Here is a 23670-nt window from a genome sequence, read left to right on the forward strand (position 1 = left end):
AGATTGGTTCGAGTCAAGTCAGGATTATCTACCAAGTATTCCCCGTATATCAAGACGCAAAGCGAGACGGGCGTGAGCGAGGGTGTTGATATGAATGGAGAAGGAGTTGTATCTCAACAGTCTGCTACCGTACTGAATGTTGAGGATGAGCTACATGCTCACAGGAAGATATGTAGAAGCCTGGTCTACTACAGGTGGCCATTGCAGGATGCTCCGGATGCGGCAGCAATCATGAATGTGGTAGAATCCCAGATATTGCTATCTATCTAACGTACTGTCCAAAGGAAGACTCAAGAACCGGGACAACGCCTTTTTGGTATCCATGAATAACCGAATAAGCTGAAGAAAGAAAAGACCGTTCTTGGTGTACCGTCTACTCCGCCATCTCCTCGTCGTCCCCCTCGCCATTACCCCAGAGTCCCTCGATCTTGAACTCCGCAGCCCACTCGGTGACAATCTGTTTTGTGTCAACACCTGACTCGACAGGAGAAGTCGAGCCACCCTGGGCGGTCATCACGACAGAAGGCAGGACTGGAGGGGTGGCCCAGCCCTGGATGCGTCCGTCTCTCCAGTCGTTGATCACGGCCATGGCGGCGCTCTCAAGATTTGGGATACCGCCCTTGCCGAGGCGACCGCGTTTGCGAGCGACCTGGATCAAAAAGTCGGTGGTCTGATCGTTACCCGACGGGAAGAGCGGCGGGATGTTGTAGAGCTGGAGCATCTTCGACATGAGATGCTCGGATGATGACAAACGTCTGAGGAGCAGGCTGACAGCGGGGATGGGGTCCTCAATCTGCTTGGGCGGGATGGCATTGAGCAGAACCAGGCGAGCATGCTCGTCCTTCTTGCTCTTGCTCTTCTTCTTATCGCTGGAGTTGGGGAAGACGATGCCGGGCGAATCAATGAGTTTGAGCTTGCTGTCCAGCTTCACCTGTCTCAGACTGGTGGTAACGCCGGCCTCGGCGCCAGTGGGGCATGCGTTGCTCGAGCCCTTGTTGAGACGAGCAGTCAGCGCATTGATGACGGACGACTTGCCCACGTTGGGGTATCCAATAATGCCGACCGAGATTGACCGCTTCAGCTGCTTGTTGGCGGCATATGACTTGAGGGCGCGGAAGAGCGTCTCCGAGGTGCCCTTGACCGTCAGCTGCTTGTGGTCAAAGGTGTGTGCGTTGGCCGAGCCATTGGCCGCCTTGAGAGGTAGCGTGGGGAAAGATCGTCGCAAGTGCAGTAGCCAGCCCTTGAGCACAGGAGGGGGGACCAGATCGATCTTGTTCAGAATCAAGATCAGTCTCTTGGAGCCTCCGTCTGCAGCCATCACTTCACGCTCGACCTCCTTCGACCGGGTGCCTTCCGGATCACGAGCATCGAGCACGTACAAGATCACATCCGCGGCATCAACGACCTGCTTGAACACCTTGTCGAATGCCCGCCGTGAATTTTCTTTCGAGATGGGTTGTGAGACCAGCTCAGGGATGTTCTCGCCAAGCGTAGCACTGCCTTCTTTCTCGTCTTCGTCCATGCCGTCCACATCATCGTCATCATCCTCGTCGTCGTCCTCGTCCATTTCGTCATCCTCATCACTCTCATCACCGTGTTCGTCCTCGTACTCGGCGGCCCGCGCACGGGCAGAGGCAAGCAGAGCAGCCATAGGATTCGACGAGTCAAGATCATCCTCATCCATATCCTCATCAATCTCATCATCGTCGATCATAGCGTTGGGGACAGATCCTCCATCCTGTGACTGCTGTTTCTCGGCCATCCGTCGAGCACGTGCTTCCTCCTTGAGACGCTGTTGCTCTTCTGCCTTCAACCTCTTCTTTTCCTCGATCTCATGAAGAATCTTGTCCTTAAATGGGAACAGATTGGGGATACCGGGATCCTTCTTGACCTTGGAGCGCCATTCGGGGTTCTACCGACAAAGATATTAGCTCCTTCGTCGATTTCGTGGAACAAAAAGAAGCAGAAATACCTTCTTCGCAAGCTTTCTCGCCTTCCGTTGCTTCGCCGCCGCAGCTTTCTCAATCTTGTGTCGTAGGCGGACGGGCTTCCGCTTCGAGTTCTTGCCTGTACTCAATGGTCAGCGACGATATCCATCGATTACCTGAATGAAGTCATACCGAAATTATTCTTGACCATCTTGACAGACTACAGACACAGCCTGTCTAGAAATGCACTTCAGCAAAGAAGAAGAGAAAGGTTCTCCAGACAAGCGGCCCAGATCCTCTTCAGATATTTTTTTTGCAAACTTGGGCGACGCCAAGAATTCACCGTGCTAAGATAACCGGACTATCTCTTATGCCGATCTCCGCTCCGCGGCGCTGGAAATATAGGGTTCGCGGGGTTTGGAGCATATAGAATCATACAGATACTCCATAGGGAGGTGCTATTATTTGTACAGAATCTTCTCGCCGTTCGTTGTTGTATAGTCGTTCATTATATTTTGGACAGTTGTTACGGTTGACGCATTGCGAGCGCCTCTGTTTTAGTATCACTTTCTCTCGACTGTTTATCAACTTTCAACTCAACATGGCCCATTCCGAAGGCTCATTTTCTGCCCCTCCACAAGCCCATACTTTTGATGGACTCTTGTCCGATTTCGATGGAACGATAGTCGATTCGACGGATGGTTAGTTCTCCTCGGATTATACCGCTGTATCTCTCTAACGGTTATCCTGCGAACAGCGATCGTCAAGCACTGGCACAGGTAAGTCCGGCCGATATACGACCACCTGCGAACTGTATCTAAAACCCGTTCCAGAATCGGCGCCGAGCTAGGCGTGGACCCCAAGACCATCCTCGCCACATCCCACGGCCGAAGGAGTATCGATACCATCAAGCTGTATGACCCCTCCAAGGCCAACTGGGAATGTAAGTACTCGCCCTACGCTATCTACCAACCATCGACCCGGCACCCAATCTGACAACGTGGTCCAAACAGACGTCAGCTACATAGAAGGCCGTATCCCCAAAGAGTACGGTTCCGACGCCGTCGAGATCCCCGGTGCCAGAACCCTCCTCAACGCGCTGGACGAATCCGGAGCACGCTGGGGCGTCGTGACATCCGGCACCCGCGCTCTCGTCGACGGCTGGCTGGGTGTCCTCAACCTCAAACATCCCAAGGTGCTGGTTGTCGCGGAGGACGTCGAGCTGGGCAAGCCCGATCCCGGGTGCTACCTGCTTGGCCGGTCACGGCTGAACCTGGAGCACTCCACGTCCCTTGTGGTGCTAGAAGATGCGCCCTCGGGTATCCGGGCGGGCAAGGCCGCCGGTTTCAAGGTGATTGCGCTGACGACGACACACACTCTCGAGCAGTGTCGGGAGGCCGGGGCGGATTGGATTGTCGAGGACTTGAGGAGCATTTCGGTGAAGGGCGTCGAGGACGGGAAGCTTCAGTTGGAAATCAGGAATGCATTCCAATAAAGGGTGAGCAGGAGGGGCAAGACCTCACATGGAGTCCAATAGAGGGGTCAATGGTCAATGGTCTAGTCTTTTGTCAATCTTTTTCTGCTTTGTATATAGAATGGTTTACATTACAGAGTAAATATTATAGAAAGATAGTACGGTACGTACAAACATTCAAGAAAATACCTTTAAAGTGTCTGACTAATATGGCAGGTACGTACTATTGTACCAGAAGCCCATGCCTTGCATCGCACTGATCAAGACGTTGTGCCATTCGCGACTGGGCCAAAGAAGGCCCAATGACAAATCATCGGCCTTGATGATCTATTGAAGCCAAACCATTTGAACCTTGAAACTCTGCTCTCGGAGATCATCCACCGAGCGCCTAGCCGAACGGACCGATCTGGGATCGGTTTACACCGTATGAGCCTATATTGACGGTTGGCCTAGAAACATACACAAAAATCCGGTAGAAAGGAGCCCTGAGCCCCTTCCTAACCCAGTGATGAACTTAAGATCCACCATAAACCTACCAACTCCTGGCGGTGAAGACCTTGCGTTATGGAGTCTGTCGGACGATTCTCTGACCAAGTACAGTAATATTGCTCATAGTGTTAGCTTCACCTCTGCTGAGATAGACACTTACCGCGATGGCAGGTTTTTCACCGCTTCACGAGCATATTCTCGGTCGAATATGCCTTAAGTGAGCGGACGAAAACCGCGCAGTCCATAAGGTGACTAGAACAGACAACGCTAGCGCCTATCTAGATAACAGAAGCGTGAAGCTGAAGCTCTGCCAGAGTAAGCTTGCAGCTGCAGGTATGTACCGCATTCTTCGGCACGCTCACCGACACCATCAAGGTCTGGAGCAGCTCATGGAGGGGACAGGATGGGCAGCAAGCGACAGCTCATTGCATGAACGGGTTTTCAGCATGCAGACAGATCAAAATCCAAGCCAGATCCCGCATCTAGGCTTGTCTGTGGCTTGTTGTAGCTTCTTTTGCTGTTCGAAAAGTTTCCACACGAGCGGACTGCAGAAAGGGAGTCGATAGAAGGAGGCAATCGAGTTCTGGAAACTGGGCTCGGTCGGTCTTGGCCGTCCTAGTGTCAGAAATCTGATATGTATCATTCACCCGTTGCTTCTGCAATGAAAGATCGAAAAGTGGCGCTTTAACCCAGAGGTTGGGTCTGATACGGCATGTAAGGGGTTGGAAGGTCTTTTGCAGGCTCTGAGAATGTGGATACCTCTACTTTCCTTGTTCGTTGTGTTTATGAATATATCATGCTGAGACGGCTTGAGCTTTGAACAACTGGCAGCTGTGGCAGTTGCGGTAAGAGCAAGACGGGTCGAATTTTAACCCGCAGCTCCTGGAGATGTGAGTTACAGGTAGGAGTGTGCGTCTGAGAAGCACAGTTGTAGTGCATTGTCCGTTTTGGTAACGTGGTTGTAGTATGGCACCAATGCTCAACGGGCGCATTGTAGCTGTTTCGACAACATCAAAGCATTAATTGATCTTCTCGAGAACAAAAATACATGCCACCAGGCGGAGGTCAGTAGCATATTCCCTTGACTGAAGATTTTGGACCTTTTTTGGGCCATCACAAGCCGTACTATTGTGCTGAATGACAAATTGCTGTCAACACAAATGGGGACTTGGGCTGGAACCAGGCAACATCACAAGCGTGGCTGATACAAGAGTCACAGCCACAGTGCATTTGAGTGCTTGTGTGGCGCTGCAATTCTCAGCTGAATGAGAAGGAATGATCAGCAAAGTGAGACTGGGTAGGGCTAGTTGAGTACAGATACTTTCGTCGCCGATACAGGACTTTTACCTCGGCCAGGTACCTCTGCATGTACCGTGTGTATTGATCACTGCTAAGGAAGCTCCAGCTGGCGCATTATGACCGTAATTACGAGTAAGCCAGGTCGCTGTAATACAGGATTACAGAACGGATCCAGATGCGTTTAGAAATCCTGGGATCGTCATGACAGGACAAAGTGATCGAGTCACTGGCTTAAGGGGGTGGAGTCGTTGAACCTGAGAGTCCGTGGCTCGCCCTTTAGCTACAGGAGGATCCCCAGTGCCAAGTCAACCTTATGCCAGGACAGGGATATGATAGTACTACGATGCGATTGCTGATCACCTAGAGTTCCTGAACCCCCTTCCCCGGCCCAGGTCATACCGATTTGGTCCTAGCCATCGAAAAGGATCTAGGAGACTTGCAGTGTGAACATCAGGGAAGCGTCGCCTTGATGGACCGTGAGCAACCGCTGATCAGTGATCACCTTATGATCGACTCGGAAAATATTCTCCTCCATTGCCCGGTGGTGCTGGTCAACTTCTCTATATTTCAAATCTCTCTTTCGGGTGACAAAGGCTTCTTTTAGGTCCAATCAACGCCTGAGATATGATCTTGAACGTAATCTGTGCGATTGCATCGGACCTGCCTGCGGATCGAATGAGGACTCCAAGTGTCAATGCTCGCCCTGTGATCCTCGTTTTGACCATTTCAAGCGCGCAACTCAACTTTGGGATCGTCAGGTTGTGGTGATCAACACTTTGCTGGTGATTAGCCCAAAGACGCTGTATTTCTTAGCGACGATCCTCTGCTGTCTTCCCAGTCTACACTAAGGATCCAAGACGTTCTACATCTGCATATTCACACAGAATAGACATGAACGCTGTCTTTGTTAGCTGTGATTCGTTCGAAGTGCACCTAGGAGCTGTCTATCGCAATTGCTGACTTGTAAGTTAACTGTATGGCGTGAGCTCCGAAAGTGGCATTAAAAGCCAAGGACGAGGGCGATTGTCTCAGTGAAAGGGACTCGAAATTCTGAGATGGGTGCCAGAGTTACGCATTCTATCTTCTAACTCTATCAGCGGACAACGGCTGTCAGAGGCTCAAACCCACATTTATTGGAGAGGACCGAGTACTCCGTGGGCATTGAAAGCCAGCAGTCCAGCACAACAGACGAAGCGTGGCAGACGAAAAATGGATGTGTATGATACATCGCTAAAGCACGCCCCCTAACATGTTTTAACATGGACTCGGGCTCGAGCATCTGGTTTTATCTTTTTAGACTCTTACAGCTGCATGGGGGGGAGCTCTTTAGATCGGCTACCTCGTGATTCAAGCAGGCGCTTCAGACTACATCATGAGTAGCGGGGAGTTGAGGTAGGAACAACCGGATTGAGAATTAGTCATAGAACCAGGAACCCGGGGAACAGCAAATAAAAGTTGATCAGCCCAGCATTAGATACAACTTAGGGCGCTGCATGTGCAAACGCGAGCATTGGAGCAAAGGGGAATAGCGGACGAGAGCTGGCGTACAGATCCTGGACACTGATCGTCGGGATCTGTCGACTATTGATGTTAGCCAGATTAGTGGGGCCCAGCTGACTCGCTTTCAGCCCTTTCTGCGGCTCATGGTCTGTTGTCAGCTTGCAGGATGTAGCTCTTCGACTCGAGGCAGGATACGAATAAAATGCTTACGAAAGGATTAGCAAACACATGCAAAGGAATGACAGAAGCGCCAAAAGGTGCAAGACCTGCGTCAACTGTTTGAGGTGGCACTGCAAGAGAAGGTTCAGGACAGCAGCACTGCGTTACGTACTGACCGCTGCAGCCCTCTTGTGTTGGGCTCACGAATGTACAAGTCCCTTCGCCGAAGAAATGAGAAGTAGAAAAGCACAAAGACAGAGATCCCTTCTGGAACATACGGAGTAGGCACAGACTGCTTTTCCATTTGGCCGGAAGATTGGGCTGTCCGATGATCTCCTCCGCATGGCCCATAAACCATGTGAGAAAGACGTAAGGTAAGGACTAGAAATTCAAGTCATAGCTTCGTCTCATGCTTGTATGATACAGTCAAGGAGCCCTTTCTAAAAAAGGTGAGATAGCCAGCCCAGGCCTCGAAACCCTCTGGAACATGGACGCCCTAATAGGTTACCATACAGTAACAGCAATACCTAAGGTACCTTACCAATGGAGGATGAAGAAACTTTGGGCCTGCTGGTGGGGTCGACGGTCCGCAAGTGCTAACCAGATCCAGAATATGTACATCCCAAGTGTGAGGACTGAGCCCATCAGAATCCACAGACTTGATTACAGGGCTCTCTAACATTCACAGATGGTCCAATGAGAGGTTGCTATCAGTCCAACGAGACACCAAGTTCACCTAAGACATACAGGCAACAGCAATTCTGAAGACGTGGTGACAGTGGTGGTTTCCCATTAGTGGAGGCTTTGGACACAAATCCATGATACCATCTTCAAATGCTTATGTAGAATACTGGGCGCAGTATTTGTCATGCCATTATTGCAAGTTGCCACGAGCATGCTCGTCATGAATTTCAAGTAGGAATATTCGTCAAGGAGAGCCATATGGGCGTTGTCCTAGGTGCTTAGTTCCCTGGATGGACACACCCCTGGGACTCCCTAAACGCTAACTCGGGGTTCAATGGCGCTAATGCAGGAACTGACGAAGGATAATGGGAATCATCAGGGTAAGCCGTAGGGGTCCGAATCATGGAGGATCGCTCAGAGTCCTGATAAAATGGCGTTTTCTCGTTCGACCTCGAGATACAGACTATTGTAGGTACAATTTGTCATCGCAGAGGATACAAAAATAGACGTCTCCGCTGAGGCGGTTTCAAAGCGACACGTTGTTTCAACATGCTATCAAAAACTTAAAGTTATGTTGATGAAGTAGGGGCTGAACAGAGCTACTGGACAATGGATTGCTTCGGGGAGGACTCGAGGACCCGGTGGTTCAGTTCTAACGGAGTCATGCAAATCAGTGGGATATCTGCTAACCAACGGCTGAGCCGTGAAACCTCATGCTACTTTGCATCCCACTGGGATGACTGTGCTTCTGCAGCATGGACAATGTGCATGACTGGCTAGTGGCGACAAGCCGTGTGATGATCTTGATTCTAACTTGGTTCTTTTCTACTTTGATCCCATCTCATCACAATATACACCAGAAAAAGCAAGACAGAATGACTGCCCAAACTGGCACACTACGATCCACAATGCATATGGACATGGTGGGAGGAGGGTCCCCAGGTTCTGCTAGATATTCCTCAGTTTTAACTTTTCCTTGAAAATTGTTTGTATCTTACCCTTTTTAGCCAGGTACAGGAGTCTTTTTGAAGGTCTCCAGCGCGAACCCCAAGATAGCACTGTGTACGGATCAATTGCGCCCAAGCCGCCACCCCCTTGAACCACACAGGAGGAATCACCACCAGTAGACTCGGCGGCTCGACTGTATGACGTTGATACGGTACCTGATACAGTACCATCCATGGTATTTGTACGGTAATCTTGGTCCCCGCTGACCTATGTTGGGACAAAATAATACATCATACCTAATCAGGTAACTTGTGTACTTCTCTGCTACATTGGTTAGGCCTTCAATGGCTCGGATAAATGGGATACAGATGATAGAATTTTCGTCAGAAAAGCAGTATGTGGTTCATTCAATGCCTATAGTGTGTCAGTACTTTTGAAATATGAAGATATGAATCCCCTAACCATACAAAACCAAGTAAGGTGACAAAGGAAAGTACCTTACTCCGACGTATTGATGGACCAAGCGGGAGGCGTACAAACTTCCCCGAGCACCCCAAGCCGGCGGTAAATACGGCGCTGGTACCAGACCAACTCGACCCAGCGGCCAAATCCTCACAGCTCCGGGCAGGCGACCGTCCAATCACATTACTGCCCTCCACACCTCCTGCTGTCCTCTTGCATCAAGTCCCAACTCCACCATGCATCCTTTTTCCTATTTCCCCCCCCCTCCAAAAATACTAATGTTCCTCAGTTGAGGTTAACCTCATCTCATCTGTCTATCTGTCTATACTCATTTGGCTGTCAATCCTTCTTCTCCGCCGTCCCTTTTTTTGTTTTGTCTCCTCCTAGTCTCTCTGTATCTCCCCTTTCCATTTCAGGACCTTCTTTTTGTTTTTCTTTTCCCTATTTCCCTTTTAGCTAATACACTCACTCTTTCAACACTCAGTCGTTCCATTCTTTTTCCTTTTCTGTGAATTGCCAATTATATTATATCGCCCGCCTTCCGGGCTGCCCAACTATACGTACTGTCATTCATTTATCTTCCCTCTTGCATCCGTCAAGCTCTACTGTCCGTACATATACTAGTACAAGTACCTAAACCACCACAAGCTATCAGTCGCTCTCTTCGCCTACGATATTTTTCCAGTTTGCATCAGTCCTGTACATGCAGCATTCCTTGACACTTGTTCTCTCTTCGATGAATTGAAGATTTGCGTCGGTCTTGCACCCATCACATCTCTACCGTCGACACCTCCCCTATTCGACTATCCTAACTTTCCCCAATTCCTCTGCCATGAACTACCTACACCACCCATACGCCTTCGGCGGTCATAATGCGGTTCAATTCGATCAATCCATAGCCTACGACCCTGCCATGGCACACCATGCCATGGTGCACCCCATGGATGGCTACCTATACCCTCACCCACCATACGAGATGGTTGACTACTATCATCAACCGATCATGGACTACGAAGAATACGCGGAGAATCTGTCCCGTCCAAGGTTGACCAAAGAACAAGTAGAGACGCTGGAGGCTCAATTTCAGGCTCACCCCAAGCCAAGCAGCAATGTGAAGCGTCAATTGGCCGCTCAGACAAATCTGAGCTTGCCTCGGGTTGCTGTCAGTTTAATCCTAAGAAGAATGCAATATGTGACATGCGCTGACCCGGGAATAGAATTGGTTCCAAAACCGACGAGCAAAGGCAAAGCAGCAAAAGAGACAGGAGGAGTTTGAGAGAATGCAAAAGGCCAAAGCAGAGGCTGAGGAAGCTGCTCGGAATAAGGCCGACAGCGCGGACGACACATCTGACTCAAACCAAAGCGATTCGACGACCAAGGAGGAGACCGATAAAGCCAACGACACAAAGACATCGGAGTCGGGCGGGCCAGGCGAGCAGACGAAGACCTCGACCTCATCTCGATCGAAGCATCAGAAAACAAGGAGTGAGTCGGCTCGAGAGGCCACTTTCGCCTCATTGCAGAGAGCTCTCAATGCTGCCGTGGCGGCTCGTGAGCACTACGGCAGCGAGTGCGAGCAGGATCGGAATGACGGCAACAGTGTTGGAGGATCTGCCTCCCCAACGACATTTCCCCTGAGCGCTCGGGGTAATGACCATGATGACTCGGAAAGCGCCCACAGTGCTCTCAACACCCCTTTCTCGGCATGGGAGAGTGGCAAAGATTCTTCAGCTTCCTGGACCTCTCGGGGTGCCCAGGAGCCCTTCGCATATACTGGCCTGGCCACGCCTTCATTTCCCACAATGGAAAGTTCACTACAGCCTGTCAGTCAAGGTGAGGAGTGGGCGAGCCAATTGGCGACGTCGGCCGAATCGCTGCCCGGCCACCGTGCACCCATGGATGTTGATTCCTCGTCATACGGAGCCATCCATTACTCTGTGAAGCCGGAGCTGTCAAGGCAAGGCTCGTCCGAAGATCTTGCTAGCACCTTGCAGGGCATTGGAATCGACACTAGCGGCTCGCCTCATGGCTTGTCGCAGCTGACTGGCCGGTCTTCATGGAAAGATGCTGGAAAGGAGCTCGACCTTGCTGCGCGTAGAAAGCGGCCGAGGCCGGCGGCCATTGGCACATCGCGATCTAGCTCGATGCTGGCTGGGTCCACTTCCATGTCACCGACCATGCGCCTGCCGAACGGCGCCGGTCACGCAGTGAGACAGTCCAAATCCGCACAGAGTCTCGGCTCGCGGTACGCTGGTGTCAGAAAGGCGTCGACCGCTCAGCGGTCGCCTTTCAACCTGGCAACCTTTGCCGAGGCGGGCACTTTGAATTGCAAGCCCGAGATGTCAAGCATGCTGCAACCTGTCACAACCGGTGGGTTGGCTCCACCGACGCCGCTGACTCCGGAGAATCTTCACCACTTGCTTCCAGCCACTCCGTCTGACGGGGGGTACTGCCTCTCAGCGCAACCGACCAGCCACCTGTTTCCCACGACTCAGCCCATGCAGATCAACATCGCATCTCCTCCGGCTACTCCGCTTGCGGTAGACATGATGTCGTCGTATTCCTACCATGGCGTCGCTCCGCCAATGTCCGCCCCTGCCCACTACACGACCTTTCCCGAGTATTCCTCTTGTGATGGAACCCCTTTGACGGGCCGGAGCTGGGCCGACGCTACATCGATCCCTCCGTCGGATCAATCGTTCGCCGCGCGCTGCCAGATGGAGATGCCATCTGTGACGTACGAGCAGGCTGTTGATCCGACTTGCGCAACGGCAGATATCGGGATGTTCTCGTCCAAAGATATTGACATGCACATGTCGACAGGAGCGCCGGCCGAGGATGCGAGGCCTACCGAGTTTCAGATTCAAGAGTTTCCTGAACAGCAAGAGATTCACCGATTCGTCGCTCAGCAGCTTCCATCGCACAAACCCAAGGCCTACACCTTCGCCGCCAATTCTACGCCACACAATTTCCAGAACTGAGCGACCATTTTCTGACTTTTCTTACACGGCTTCCTGGCTGTCCTGTTTCATATATTGATATCCGCATGGAGCTTATACATACTTGGGCCTGTTGTTTATACTCGGAGCATTTCTGCATTATACTGCTGGTGTCTGGGGCTCTTCACTTCCTTGTCTATTCAGCCTAGGGCTCGCCTTCTCTGTCGATAGGTTTGGATTGTGTCTGTTTGAAGCGACTGGTTATACTTGGAGGATATGACTTCTACCTTACCATCTTTACCCTAATACATAATATGATGAGGTTACTCACGTTCAATCAACTTTAGTCTGTACAATAGAACCATTCCATATCTAGACTATAATCTCCGACTTCTCCGACTCCTCCGACTGTCGAATCACAAACAATAACCAACCACCAATGGTTTTATCCACATGAGGAATCCCCCTAGCCTCCGGTCTCTATCCACTCGGCTAGCTAGCGACGCACGTGCCGTAGTGGTAGGCAGGAGGCATGGCACTGGCAATATAGCGATGTTATTATTGGCTTAGCGCACGATACTGCTGTCTGCCATTGCTAGAGTATAAAGATGGTGACAGCTGCCTTTTGCCTCTTGTCTGCATCTCCTCAACATCTGAATTGCAAACAAGAGCAAAATGAAGTGCGCCTTGAGTCTTCTCACTCTTGGCCTCGCCGCGACAACACAAGCAGCTTACTACGAGTACACCACGGCAACGGGGTACTTCCTTCAAGATGAGGCCAGCACCGACCCATCGACCTTTGACTACGTACGTCCCCCTTCCCTCATCTACCCTAAACTGTAAGCCCCAAACTGAAGATCCGACAGACGGCAAACAACTTCGGCCTGATCAACCGCACCTACGCCACAGACCCGGACAACGAGAATACCAAACTCACGCAATGGCAACGCTTCTACCACCACATCCACGCACTGAACAAGCACGCCCCCCATAAAACGGAATACAAGGTTTTCTTCTTCGGCCGCCACGGCGAAGGATGGCATAATGCCGCGGAGAGTCTCTACGGCACTCCTGCTTGGAATGTATGCCATACCCCTTAGCAACACCCTTCTTCTTCTTCTTCTTCTTCTTCTTCTTCTTCTTCTTCTTCTTCTTCTTCTTCTCCTTCTTTTCAGGAAGGGGAAAAGCTGACGAAGAAAAAAAAATGATTAAAGTGCTACTGGTCCCTCCTAGACGGCAACGGCACAGCAACCTGGTCCGACGCAGACCTCACACCCGCGGGAGTAGCCCAGGCGCAAACCGCCCACGACTTCTGGGCTTCACTGATTACCAGAGACGGGATACACACGCCAGACGCGTACTTCGTCAGTCCGCTGACGCGCGCGCTGCGGACGGCGAATATCACTTTCGGTGGGCTAGCCTTACCCAAGGACGCTGCGGCGTTTGAGCCGCTGGTGATGGAGGGGCTGCGCGAGGGGATTAGTCTGCATACGTGTGATCATCGGCGGAGTCGATCGTACATTGCGGGGTCGTTTCCCGGGTGGGCGATTGAAGAGGGGTTTAGTGAGGAGGACGAGCTGTGGAATGGGGTGACTGGGGAGACGAGGGCGGCGCAGGATGCGCGGAGTAAGAGTGCGCTGGATGAGATGTTTGAGCGCACTGATGGCAAGGATCTGTTTGTGAGTGTGACGGCGCATTCGGGCGAGATTGCGAGTCTGCTGCGGGTGCTTGGGCATCGGGCCTTCTCGCTCAAGACGGGCGCGGTGATTCCCGTGTTGGTCAAGGCGAGGAAGTTCTCGAATAAGTGTGCGCCTGAGCCGACCACGGTACCCTGGACTACGTCGGCGCATTGTACGGCGCCGCCGGTGACGTCGGTTACGGCGTGTGTGTGTGCGTCGTCTGCGGCGCCGGTCACCACGCCGTTGGCCACGGGGGTTTGACGGAATTTAGGAATGGTGATCGGTGACTACAAGCAATGAGATGAAATATTAACCCTGTAATTGCTACATACTGTTCCTACAAACACGCTTGGGGCAGTATATCAAATTGGTTCCCCGACTATAGACACAACAATCATCGCAGGGACCAGTATGCCAGAAGGAGAGATGACACCGACAAAGTCAACAGGCACAGTGCATAGAGTAGAGTGGGCATGACCTCAAATCCATGCATACAAAGCAGACAGAAACGCGACCGAAGACAGAAGTGCAACCACCATACCATCCCTCTATGAGAACATCGAAGCACAGATCCATGCCACATGCAAATGAACCTCTTCACCCCAAGAGAAATCACCCAGAGAACAGAGAATTTGCATAGAAACCGCAAGACTAGATAGATACACAACGCAATCGGGTATAACGGCGGGTATAAAAAAAAGGAAATGCGCAGATTATCATTAAAATAAGATTCCAGGCCAGAAAAAAAGACGGCAGAAACGATCAATACCTTCGCCCGGCGCCCTCGTGTCCATGAACGCCAAGTCTGCAAAACGCCCGGCCATGAATATATTCCCCTTTGCCTGTCGTTCCTCGGGTGCATTCTTCCGAGATTTGTGCTTATGTTCCTGACTAATAACCCGACCACCCTCCTAGGGGTGTTCCGCCTTGGCCTGGCTGTGGGTGACCTGGTTGCATCGGCCCACCGGGAGTAGATGGCCAGCCGGGCATGGCACCCCCCGGGTTCATCCCCATGGCCATTCCCGCCTGCTGAGGGTTTCCAGCTATAAACTGTTGACCTCCGGGTCCTTGTGTAGAGGGATACATGCCTCTGGCAGCCGCGACAGCATATGGACTGGCGGCCCCTCCCGGATAGCCCATGGACGCCATGGCTTGTTGCTGCGGCGCCTGCGGATGGTGCATCTGGTACGCCTGTTGCATCTGACCCACAGACGGGCGGTGTTGCGTGCGAGGCGACTGCGAGGGGTGATGCTGACCTTGAACAGCGTGGCTCATGGGCGAGGGAGATTGCTGTGGAGCATGCATTTGGGTCGCATACTGTGGCATCCCAACCCCTTGCGGGCCACCGGCGGCGGACATGGGGGATTGTTGAGGCGGCGGAGGTGGCTGACCCCACATTTGCTGCTGTTGCACCGGGTACCCATACGGTCCGGTCGGCTGCGGCGTGCCCCCAGACATAGAAGGGTTTGAACGCTGATGCATCAGGTTGGGCCGAACTGCAGGCACGGGCTGGATGGGAGACTGAGCAATAGCGCCCTGCTGGGGTCCCGTGGGCGCTTGGAAGGCGGTCTGACCGGCCATCATCGGCGCCTGGTTGGGAAGAATCGCCTGCGGCTGCGTCGAGCTGATCAAGCCCGTCGACGCCATCTGGGGCGATTGCAAGGGCTGGGAGACCGACACGGTGGCGTCCAACTGCGCGGGTTGAGCGAGATCCGCGGTCTCGGGGACCTCGCGCTGGCTGGAGTAAAACTCCTCCAGGCCCTTCTGACGGAAACTGCGCTGGTTGCTCAGAATCTTGTTGAAGTCGGCCGTGTGCGATGCATGGTTGAGGATTTCAGCCGCCGAGCTGGGCTGCAAGCGGTCTTGGTACGGCTGGCCCGTGATCTCCTGGCGCGCGCGAGGCATACTGTTGTACTCCCTCAGCCGGGGATCGTCGGTGGTGGTAGCCATGTGGATCATCGGCAGAGAAGCCAGCGAGGACGAGGCTGGCCCCCCAACCGGCAAGCCATGAGGCATGGTCTCGAGCGCATTGCTGTAGATGACGTCGCCATGGGTGAGGGTCGGCAACAGATTCGCAGCATTGGCTGCCTCGGCGGCGGCGGCGTCTCGAGCCTTGCCGGCCCCCGGCCGTTTTTCACCAGCCAGGTCATCTTCGGTGAACCCCTGCTTGCGCGCCTTGCTTTCCCAGTAATCGTCGCGCACACGCCGTCCATTCACGATGACCCTGCTGCCGAACTGACGAAAGATCGACTTGGCCGAGACGATGGCAATTTGGCGCGACCGATACGAGTACGGCAGAACATCCTGTTGGATGAGGTCGTCTTTTTCGATTTGCGACGCGATGATCTTGTGCAGAGACCGGTTCTTGTTGAACAGCAGGTATGAGTCTCGATACCCGAGCACCCGTGCGCATTCGGTTGCCAGCATGAACAGCTTATTTCCACGAAGCGGCACACGGAATGTCCGACATTTGAACTCGCGGCCGCCTTGGGGGTAACCCATGGCGTCCACCTTCTTCTCTCCGGCCTCATCAAACTCCTTGGGGATATATTCATCGCCTTCTTCGTTGAGCTGGTCGGTGGTGTGATCTCTGACCGTCGGGAGTGCCTTCACTACGGCGGTTTTGGTTGGGGTCGCCTTTTCCGGCGGAGACGCCTGCGGCGGCGACACGTTCACACTGGTCTGCTGTGGAAGCGACTGCAATTGCATGCGGGGAGTCTGCACGCTCGCACTCCCAGGCGATTGTTGACTCTGGCTGTCGGGCCGTTGCGTCTTCGGAGGACGTCCTCGTTTTCGTCGACCCTGTTCATCTATGCACGATATAAAGTTAGCATTTCACTACCATCAAGAGATGCGTAAAAGTATATATATAACAGAGAAAAGGCGACGAAGCGGCTCGACAGTCTCGCACGGCACCTTGACCGTGGAAGGTGCGACGCGCACATACCGTCATCATGGTCACCATCCGCGCGCGAGTTTGCGCGTTGATCGGGAGTGCGACTGCGCTTGATGCCACGAGGGGGATTTAGGCCTGCGGGGGTAGCTATTGATGTCGGACCTGCTGGCGCTGACTCTCCCAAAGAAGCAGAGGGAAGAGCAGCGGCGACTAGCAAAAGGTCGTCAGTTGGAGGCTGTCGCAAAGGACGAAGGAAAAATAGACCACGACCTCCGTGATAAGCGACAGGGGGATCGCTCAAAGATCATGATATGCACGAGATAGAATGTAGGCCGGCTAGCAGATTTAAAAAAAAATGATAGCATACCGGAATTATTCAGAGCAGCAGGATTGATGGTTCCCGACCCATCAACAAGCTCGCCTCCGATACCATTCATCGGGGCGGGGACGGAAGTGTGGGATGTGCCATACATGGCGGGCCAAGGATGGATGGGGGAAGGCAAAGTTTGATGACGGCCGTCAGCAGGGCCGTGGGCGCGTCAGCGAAACGCGAGGTGTTGAGAACCCCAGTGACGGGACAGGATGGGCGGGAAGTGAGTTGGCAAGCGGAGCTGCAGTGGGATGGAAAGAAAGGGAAGAAGGAGAGACTGCCACGACACAAGTTGATCTTTGACTGGGATGTGAGATAATCACGACGCGCATGCAGTTGATGATGGAATCATGGACTAGATTGGGGAGGGGAAGCAGTTAGCAGTTTTTGGTTGGTGGTTGGTGATCACGACGAGTGGTCAGTGGTGTGTGGCAGAGACAGCGGGATCAGCAGGAAAAGGTTGCAGATTCGGGATGATACAGGTTTTGTATGGTATGGTATTGATAGGTACCTTTGATTCTGGTGCAGTTAGAGAAGAATAATGAGAAGAGAAGAGCAGTATGAAAGAGGTAAGGTAAGGTAAGGAAAGGAGGAGGAAACGGCAAGGCGGTGAACTGATTCGGAAAGACAGCTGTGGCTGGAGAGGACACCGCCACAGAAGGCTGAAGCTGATCTGGCAGGAAACTGGGTCCTCCCAAGGTTCTTTTGCCTGCAGAAAGCGGCGGCACCCAGTCAAGCGCCAGGGAAACGCGATAAGATGGCCCAGGATATCCGAGTTAGGCTTGACTTGGAAAGGGGAAAGCAAACCCAATGCAATAAGAGATAGCTAGTTGGTAGTAAACAATTTGATTGATAGGGAAGAACGCGCGCTACCCAGCCGATGGAATCAATCAGTGGGCACACGGAACAACAGCCAGTGTGACGATAAACTGCCTGGGTGCATCAAAGAAGAGCAGGTAGAGAGCATGCGGTATGTGTATTGTATCGTGTATTATTTGAGAATATGTGCAACGAATGTGATAGACGAAGGATGAAACGTGTGATGGACCAGATAGACAGATAGACAGATCAGTTGGTACAAGCTCGGTACCTTAAATCCTGGTGGAAACAATACAGAGTACTCCGTACGTACCTCAAAGATAAGCTAGACAGACAGAGCAACACAGCTTGGCGCGTGCAGTGGGGAAGGAAAGTAAGCATAGAGATGAAAGTTTACCCAGCAGGAGCCGATGTGATGAAGGAATAATAGTGTGCCTTAGTATATTACTTTAGTCGATGGACTCTGGCTTCTGCCTTGGGTGCGTGCACTGTACTCCGTACGGAGTAAGGAGTATCAATGTATGGAAGAAGGGGGAGGGGTAAGTTACGTTCATGGCAATATCTCAAACACAAAATGGGCCTGTTGACCAAACAGTGGAGGGGACACCTGGCGGAAGGCGGCGCCACAAGGCCCCTGATTGGTGGCTGGCCCTCGGATCACAATCCAACCGGATGAATCTGCAGTCACTTTAAACAGGAGAGATGTGCAAGTTGCAACGATAAATACACAGGTAGGAGATTATCTCAGTGATTTTGGAGCATCATTTACCCAGCAACTTGATTTAATACTATCTCTGAAAAGAAGAAGACGAAGGAGAGGATGCCGACAGGACCATGTCAACGTGCTCTCCTGCAGAGACCACGCGAACAACGAAAAATGTAACCAGGCTAAAATTTCTCGGATAGCGCGGACAGATTTGAGCCATGAGACGACACAGTCGGAAACTTGACTATTGATTATTCTTTGAAATACTCAGGTAGAAGAGAGAGGGCCTTTCTTGCAAGATCTCACCAATGAAATCCTTGAAACGCTTCTGCAGTCTAGCCACAGTCAAGGGCATTGTGCAGTAGTCTGCCACCAGCAAGATTACGAAGCACCAAGCAATATGGACTGAAGAGCGAATCAGGTTCAATATGATTACTAGTCACAAGATATCTGATATCAGGGTAGTATCTTGGTATCTTCAGATCCCGTCGCATTTGCCTAATAATAGCCGAGACATTATGCGACGGACAGTAAGTACTATTTCCCATACTCTTTCGAAACAGCGAGCAAGTTCAGTCCCTACCCTGGACAAGAAGATAGCCGTCGAGTAGGCATCTGTAAAGGACTTCATCACTAGTGCTCCGATTCCAAGCGGTGCCGTCAAAGTATGTTGACAAATCAACTCAAGAATGTCGGCGATCCTATTGTCCTTATCTGATGGGCGGAACCATTGTCAATAGTTCCAGATCTTTCTGGTCAAAGACCAATAGACAGTACCTTTGTGGAGTGGTAGCCGAATGAGCCCAGATACTACCCCAAAGAGTGAGTCGAGAGTACAGTAGAATAGTATTCTAGCCGACAAGCGATCGTCAGCATGGAAAGAGTAACTCATGGCGTCATCTGTAACTTGTGAAAGATCTCGCGCCTTTCCACTTCAGGCCCAATCACAAGACAATGCTGCACATTCGCTCCAAGTTTGAGAGCTGATCCATTTCCGTTCCCTCTCCTTGATTCTTCCCTCGCTATCAGTACCAGATGCTTTTTGAGAGATGGCGTACTTCATGCTGCCAGAGAAAATAGACAGCATAAAGTCTACCAGCTCTGGAGGGACAACGACCAGGAATAGAGTTGAGGACGTGCAGCTCAACGTAGCTAGCATCCAACGAACATGCAGCGTATAGTTGCACATCCCCAATGCTACCTAAGCTTTGGCGATCTCTTCCATTTTCTCAGCCACTCGGCTCCTAACCCTGATTTCTTCCTGACTCACCTCGTGGGCTATCAAATCAAGTATCTAGAGCACTGCCCACTGCATCCCGGTCCAGGCATCCTAGAGGGGCAGATGACCTACAAAATTATCGACAGTAGACTTTGATGTAGTCTTGTAGAGGGTCACTTGAGCGGGAACTAGAGTCGATCAGGACCGTGCACGCATACTCACATTCCAAGCTTGTCTCACCTTGATGATAGCTGTGCCACCTGCTGTTTGCCTCTTTCTCTGACCAGACGGCCCTCATGTTCATTCAATAGTCTTGTCGGCAATTGGAGCTTCAACAGTTTGCTGCAAGGCAAAAATGATGGATTTTCATTAGCCTGTCGATCCTCTGAGAGGGATCGTACTCGGGGGTGTTATTCTCTGAGGCGTGGATGAAAGGCATGGCTCAGGAGATCTTGCGGATATTGCGAGGCAGACATTGCAGGTCATTAGCAATAAATGTAATCCGGGTGCTTTCCAGCGTTTGGTGACTCATGTTCTTCGTATCTGCGTCAAGACCCGGGGATACTGAGTCATCCCGACAAATCCGAGCAATTCGTCCGATAAGGATACACATGGATCGACTAGCCTCACATTCAAGACTGTAGAACAGGCACACCCGTAAGAGTATCAAAAAGCAGGTATCATCAAATAACACGGGCGGTGGTCGATACCAGCAATGACTTGTCGTCTCCATTTGATTGAATAAAGCCCTTGCATCGAGCAGGAGATGGTTCGCTTGGAGTATACACCATTAACAGCGCTGGCAACTATTCCAGAGTAATCTGACGGCAGTGGCTGCAGGAGTGCCTTGTTGTATGCTATTGTCAGGGAAGAGGAACTCGCTGGGAGCCAAGGGAGTGGATGGCTGCCCCTTTAGGGATGAAGTCAGCGTACTGCAATTGGTGTGATACATGGAGCCAATCAGTATGGGTCAACCTGCCTACTAATTCCTGTCACAGCTGTTGCCTTGCGCATTGGCTAGCCGAGTCAAGCAGGAACCCTACCGCCGAGTACGCGGCCAGGTTGCCTCGCATAGAAAAGTCTGGCATGGGCAGCAGACAGAGAAATCTAACCATTGGTATCATCTGTGCACTCAAGTGGGCTAACAAGGTGTCAAGACAACCATTTCTAGCCAATAGAAATGATACTATAGCAGATATCCAACTCGATTTGAAAGTTTGGCCGTTGAATGATGTCCCATGTGCTTCCACTATGGGAATTTCACGGAACTGTACGAAGCCTGGTACTCAATTGAGAATGTCCTTCGTAGACGACTCGAAGCAGGATTCAATTTGAGATCAATAACTCTGCGATAACAACCTGCGTCAATGCCATATATCACCACTAGATCTCAGTTTGTGGTCAATCTTACCTCAAACCAACCACAGTTAATCCATAATATCAACGAGTTTGGGACAGTGGCGCTCAGCGTTGTATTCTGAAATAAACTCACAGCCAAGATGCGGCCGAAACTTTATTTTGTATGTGCAACCCCACACTGATAGCTTCTCTATCGTATCTTGATGTTGGCCTCCTGGTTTGATCGGTCCGAAAGCAAGTAACCAGACTTTTGATTGGGAACCATTGATGGACTCATGTTATTGATGATTCATGACAGATGTGGCGAGGGTTTTGAAGGGTGAGGAACCATCCGTTATCAGCCTCAGACTCTTGCCATAATGTATGACCATTCGATCCGATCGATCGACCCGAATGCGAATACTAAGATGGGTAACAGCTGGTGTCCGGAGTACGTACCTCAGTCTCCGGAGTTCACCAGGACTCATACTCGAGTCCATGACTAATGACTACAGAATCTTTCCCGCGGAAACCCTAACTACGCGGTAGTAGGGCCTTGCGCTCGACGACCCTCCGAATGCCAACATTTGATATACCCTTCTTGACTGAATTGGGGGTTTCATTCGTTTTCTTTTCTTTTCTTTTCTTTTCTTTTCTTTTGAAGATAGTAACCTACAATAACTGCGATAAGATTGTTGCCATATGCAGAAATTTTTGTTGCTTAGACGATGCTAGATTAGGCAATTCGGTCAATGCGTAAATGGAAGAGGAAAACCCCACAAAATACAGCCAATGATCATCATATCATGTGGTTGGTGCCCCACTGGTGTACGGAGTTCGTTCCTTGCCTTAGGAATCCGCTGGAAAAACCCACAACAGTCCACAGTCGATTTCTAACAAACACCAATAGAACAACTACCCAGAAATCATTTATTTATCTGGACTGACCATTCATACGGAGTACAGAGTATCCTTAGAAAACATTCAAGCAAATTATGCTGTATACAACATATCACGGGTAACGAAGACCAGTACTCCGTACTCCGTACTCCACATTTCATCACGCCAATGCCAACGGCAGAACAGGTTTTGCTTTTCTTACAGTTGCAGGAGGCCAGAGTCCAGATGCCCAGACCTACTGGGATCTGTTCTCTGACTGGTTGCTGGGCGATAGACTAAGGGTTCCATGGATGGCCGAGCCCTTGCAGACCCACCGGCTGGTCAGCTGCCAAACTTGATTTTGCGGTGGAGTAGAGAGCGCCTAGAGAAGACCAAGAGGCCAAGAGGGCCGCCTCTTCGTTTCTGGTGTTCGAGAAGAAAATCTTTCCCGGGTAACCGCTGAGAGCTGGTCATGCAACTTCTGATTTGACTCGCTAGAACAAATTGAACGACATGATAAATAGATTGTGGAACAGTGTTCCACAATATTAGCATATAATATGAATTCCAATGACTATCACATATTCTCATATGATGACTTGATTATCAAGAGGAGACTGTAGTCTAACTGTTACTCCTGGTGATCAGTGGTCTAGACTCTAGGATTCAACCGCACGCAGAATTTTTGCTTGCCTTAGTCCCTTTTGTTAGTTCCACCCAGCCTAGATAGTGGCCCCCGGTTTGACTGTTTTGGGTCTCCCGAGTGAAGTGTATAAATCTTTGTCCCTCCGGCACTCCTCCCCCCTCGGCTGCCCCTCGAGTCTCTCTGTTCTGCTTCTTTCCCTCTTTCCCCTGGTGTCTCTGTCCAGATCAACTCCATCCTCCCATCCTCCTCAGCAGCTCTCGAGTGCGTCACAACCGTGATTCATCATCTTCCCTGTTAGGATAATCGCCATCGCCACTCCTCCCATGACATCACCTAATCTGGTACTCTGACGCGTATCGCCATACGCTGGACATCATCCCGGTCGGGAAATTGAGGAATCATCATACGATTCCTTTCTATATCATATTTGACCTGAACATCTACTCTCCATCCACTCCATTCAACATTCAATTTAAAATACAAATGGCCGTCACACTATCAACGACTCCCTCCATGAACAAGCGCTGGCCTCCTCTGGCCGACAAGACCTCCCTCCCCTACAGACTCACTACACTCTCTAAGCAAAAACTCGCCCGCGAGGCCACCGCGCCCGACCCGGACATCAGACGATGCCTCGGCCACTTTCGCCTCCACTGCACGTCCATGGAATGGGCCCAGCGGGATATGACCTCTCGCATCAACTCGTTTGATCTCGACTCCGACTCGGAGGACGAGGAGGAGACACAGGACGATGAGGTTCAGGAGGTTGTGGAGCGTCTGGCCGAGAAGGCCAGCACTGTTACCATCACTGACTCCGCGGCTAAAGAGGAGACGACGCTTCATGTGAGCTTTGAAGTCGTATCAAGCGCCCCTGCTACTACTCCTACTCCCTCTACACCACCACCACCAACAACAGAACAAGAAAAAGAAAGTCTCCTAGAAAAAGGTCGCAGTTGTCTGGAAAGGACAGTCCAGATGAAACATTTCTGGCCTGCTCGTGGGCCCTGTCTACCTGTTCGGATCGCCGGGTAACCGGTGCTTATCACCCTCACTCTCCTACTCTCTACTTTTCCGGCATTGACGAGCAGGAAACATAAAGTTTCTCTCACCCTCCCATCTTCATACACTACAACACTATAATCACGAAGTTACGACGTTACGACACTTTCTTTCAGTTTAAAACCGGGGAAGCCCAGGCAAGCATTAGGCGCAACATACCTCTTGACGAGGATCTAA

General features: G+C 51.3%; 7 protein-coding genes across 7 annotated transcripts; 4 read left to right on the forward strand and 3 right to left on the reverse strand.

Annotated features, from left to right (window-relative positions):
- Positions 1 to 2: 2 nt before the first annotated feature.
- On the reverse strand, positions 3 to 2241 carry AFUA_1G10560 (GNL3/Grn1 family GTP-binding protein). Its single transcript, XM_747329.2, has 3 exons — positions 2121 to 2241; positions 1973 to 2067; positions 3 to 1912 (listed from the first exon to the last, which is right to left on the reverse strand). The coding sequence occupies exons 1-3, from the start codon at positions 2137 to 2139 to the stop codon at positions 374 to 376; spliced, it is 1653 nt and encodes a 550-aa protein (XP_752422.2). The 5' UTR covers positions 2140 to 2241; the 3' UTR covers positions 3 to 373.
- A 119-nt stretch (positions 2242 to 2360) lies between these two features.
- On the forward strand, positions 2361 to 3676 carry AFUA_1G10570 (HAD family hydrolase). The gene is made up of 4 exons (XM_747330.2): positions 2361 to 2629; positions 2686 to 2707; positions 2762 to 2871; positions 2942 to 3676. The coding sequence occupies exons 1-4, from the start codon at positions 2530 to 2532 to the stop codon at positions 3421 to 3423; spliced, it is 714 nt and encodes a 237-aa protein (XP_752423.1). The 5' UTR covers positions 2361 to 2529; the 3' UTR covers positions 3424 to 3676.
- Positions 3677 to 5404: 1728 nt separating this feature from the next.
- On the reverse strand, positions 5405 to 7273 carry AFUA_1G10575 (uncharacterized protein). The gene is made up of 2 exons (XM_077803902.1): positions 6957 to 7273; positions 5405 to 6895 (listed from the first exon to the last, which is right to left on the reverse strand). The coding sequence occupies exons 1-2, from the start codon at positions 7198 to 7200 to the stop codon at positions 6672 to 6674; spliced, it is 468 nt and encodes a 155-aa protein (XP_077660072.1). The 5' UTR covers positions 7201 to 7273; the 3' UTR covers positions 5405 to 6671.
- A 1670-nt stretch (positions 7274 to 8943) lies between these two features.
- AFUA_1G10580 (homeobox domain-containing protein) lies at positions 8944 to 12296 on the forward strand. The gene is made up of 2 exons (XM_747331.2): positions 8944 to 10105; positions 10161 to 12296. The coding sequence occupies exons 1-2, from the start codon at positions 9776 to 9778 to the stop codon at positions 11922 to 11924; spliced, it is 2094 nt and encodes a 697-aa protein (XP_752424.1). The 5' UTR covers positions 8944 to 9775; the 3' UTR covers positions 11925 to 12296.
- A 261-nt stretch (positions 12297 to 12557) lies between these two features.
- AFUA_1G10590 (histidine phosphatase family protein) lies at positions 12558 to 13822 on the forward strand (the record flags this gene model as incomplete). The annotated part of the gene is made up of 3 exons (XM_747332.1): positions 12558 to 12689; positions 12749 to 12964; positions 13097 to 13822. The coding sequence occupies 3 exons, from the start codon at positions 12558 to 12560 to the stop codon at positions 13820 to 13822; spliced, it is 1074 nt and encodes a 357-aa protein (XP_752425.1).
- Positions 13823 to 13864: 42 nt separating this feature from the next.
- AFUA_1G10600 (putative nuclear localization protein) lies at positions 13865 to 21559 on the reverse strand. The gene is made up of 9 exons (XM_747333.3): positions 20983 to 21559; positions 20555 to 20917; positions 19812 to 20481; positions 19623 to 19759; positions 17960 to 19568; positions 17339 to 17346; positions 16825 to 17182; positions 16509 to 16667; positions 13865 to 16371 (listed from the first exon to the last, which is right to left on the reverse strand). The coding sequence occupies exons 7-9, from the start codon at positions 16928 to 16930 to the stop codon at positions 14453 to 14455; spliced, it is 2184 nt and encodes a 727-aa protein (XP_752426.2). The 5' UTR covers positions 16931 to 17182; positions 17339 to 17346; positions 17960 to 19568; positions 19623 to 19759; positions 19812 to 20481; positions 20555 to 20917; positions 20983 to 21559; the 3' UTR covers positions 13865 to 14452.
- Positions 21560 to 22917: 1358 nt separating this feature from the next.
- Positions 22918 to 23531, forward strand: AFUA_1G10610 (uncharacterized protein; the record flags this gene model as incomplete). Its single annotated transcript, XM_747334.1, has 2 exons — positions 22918 to 23277; positions 23367 to 23531. The coding sequence occupies 2 exons, from the start codon at positions 22918 to 22920 to the stop codon at positions 23529 to 23531; spliced, it is 525 nt and encodes a 174-aa protein (XP_752427.1).
- Positions 23532 to 23670: the final 139 nt, after the last annotated feature.

This window comes from Aspergillus fumigatus, chromosome 1 (assembly GCF_000002655.1).
Source record: "Aspergillus fumigatus Af293 chromosome 1, whole genome shotgun sequence".
NCBI classification, from domain to species: domain Eukaryota; kingdom Fungi; phylum Ascomycota; class Eurotiomycetes; order Eurotiales; family Aspergillaceae; genus Aspergillus; species Aspergillus fumigatus.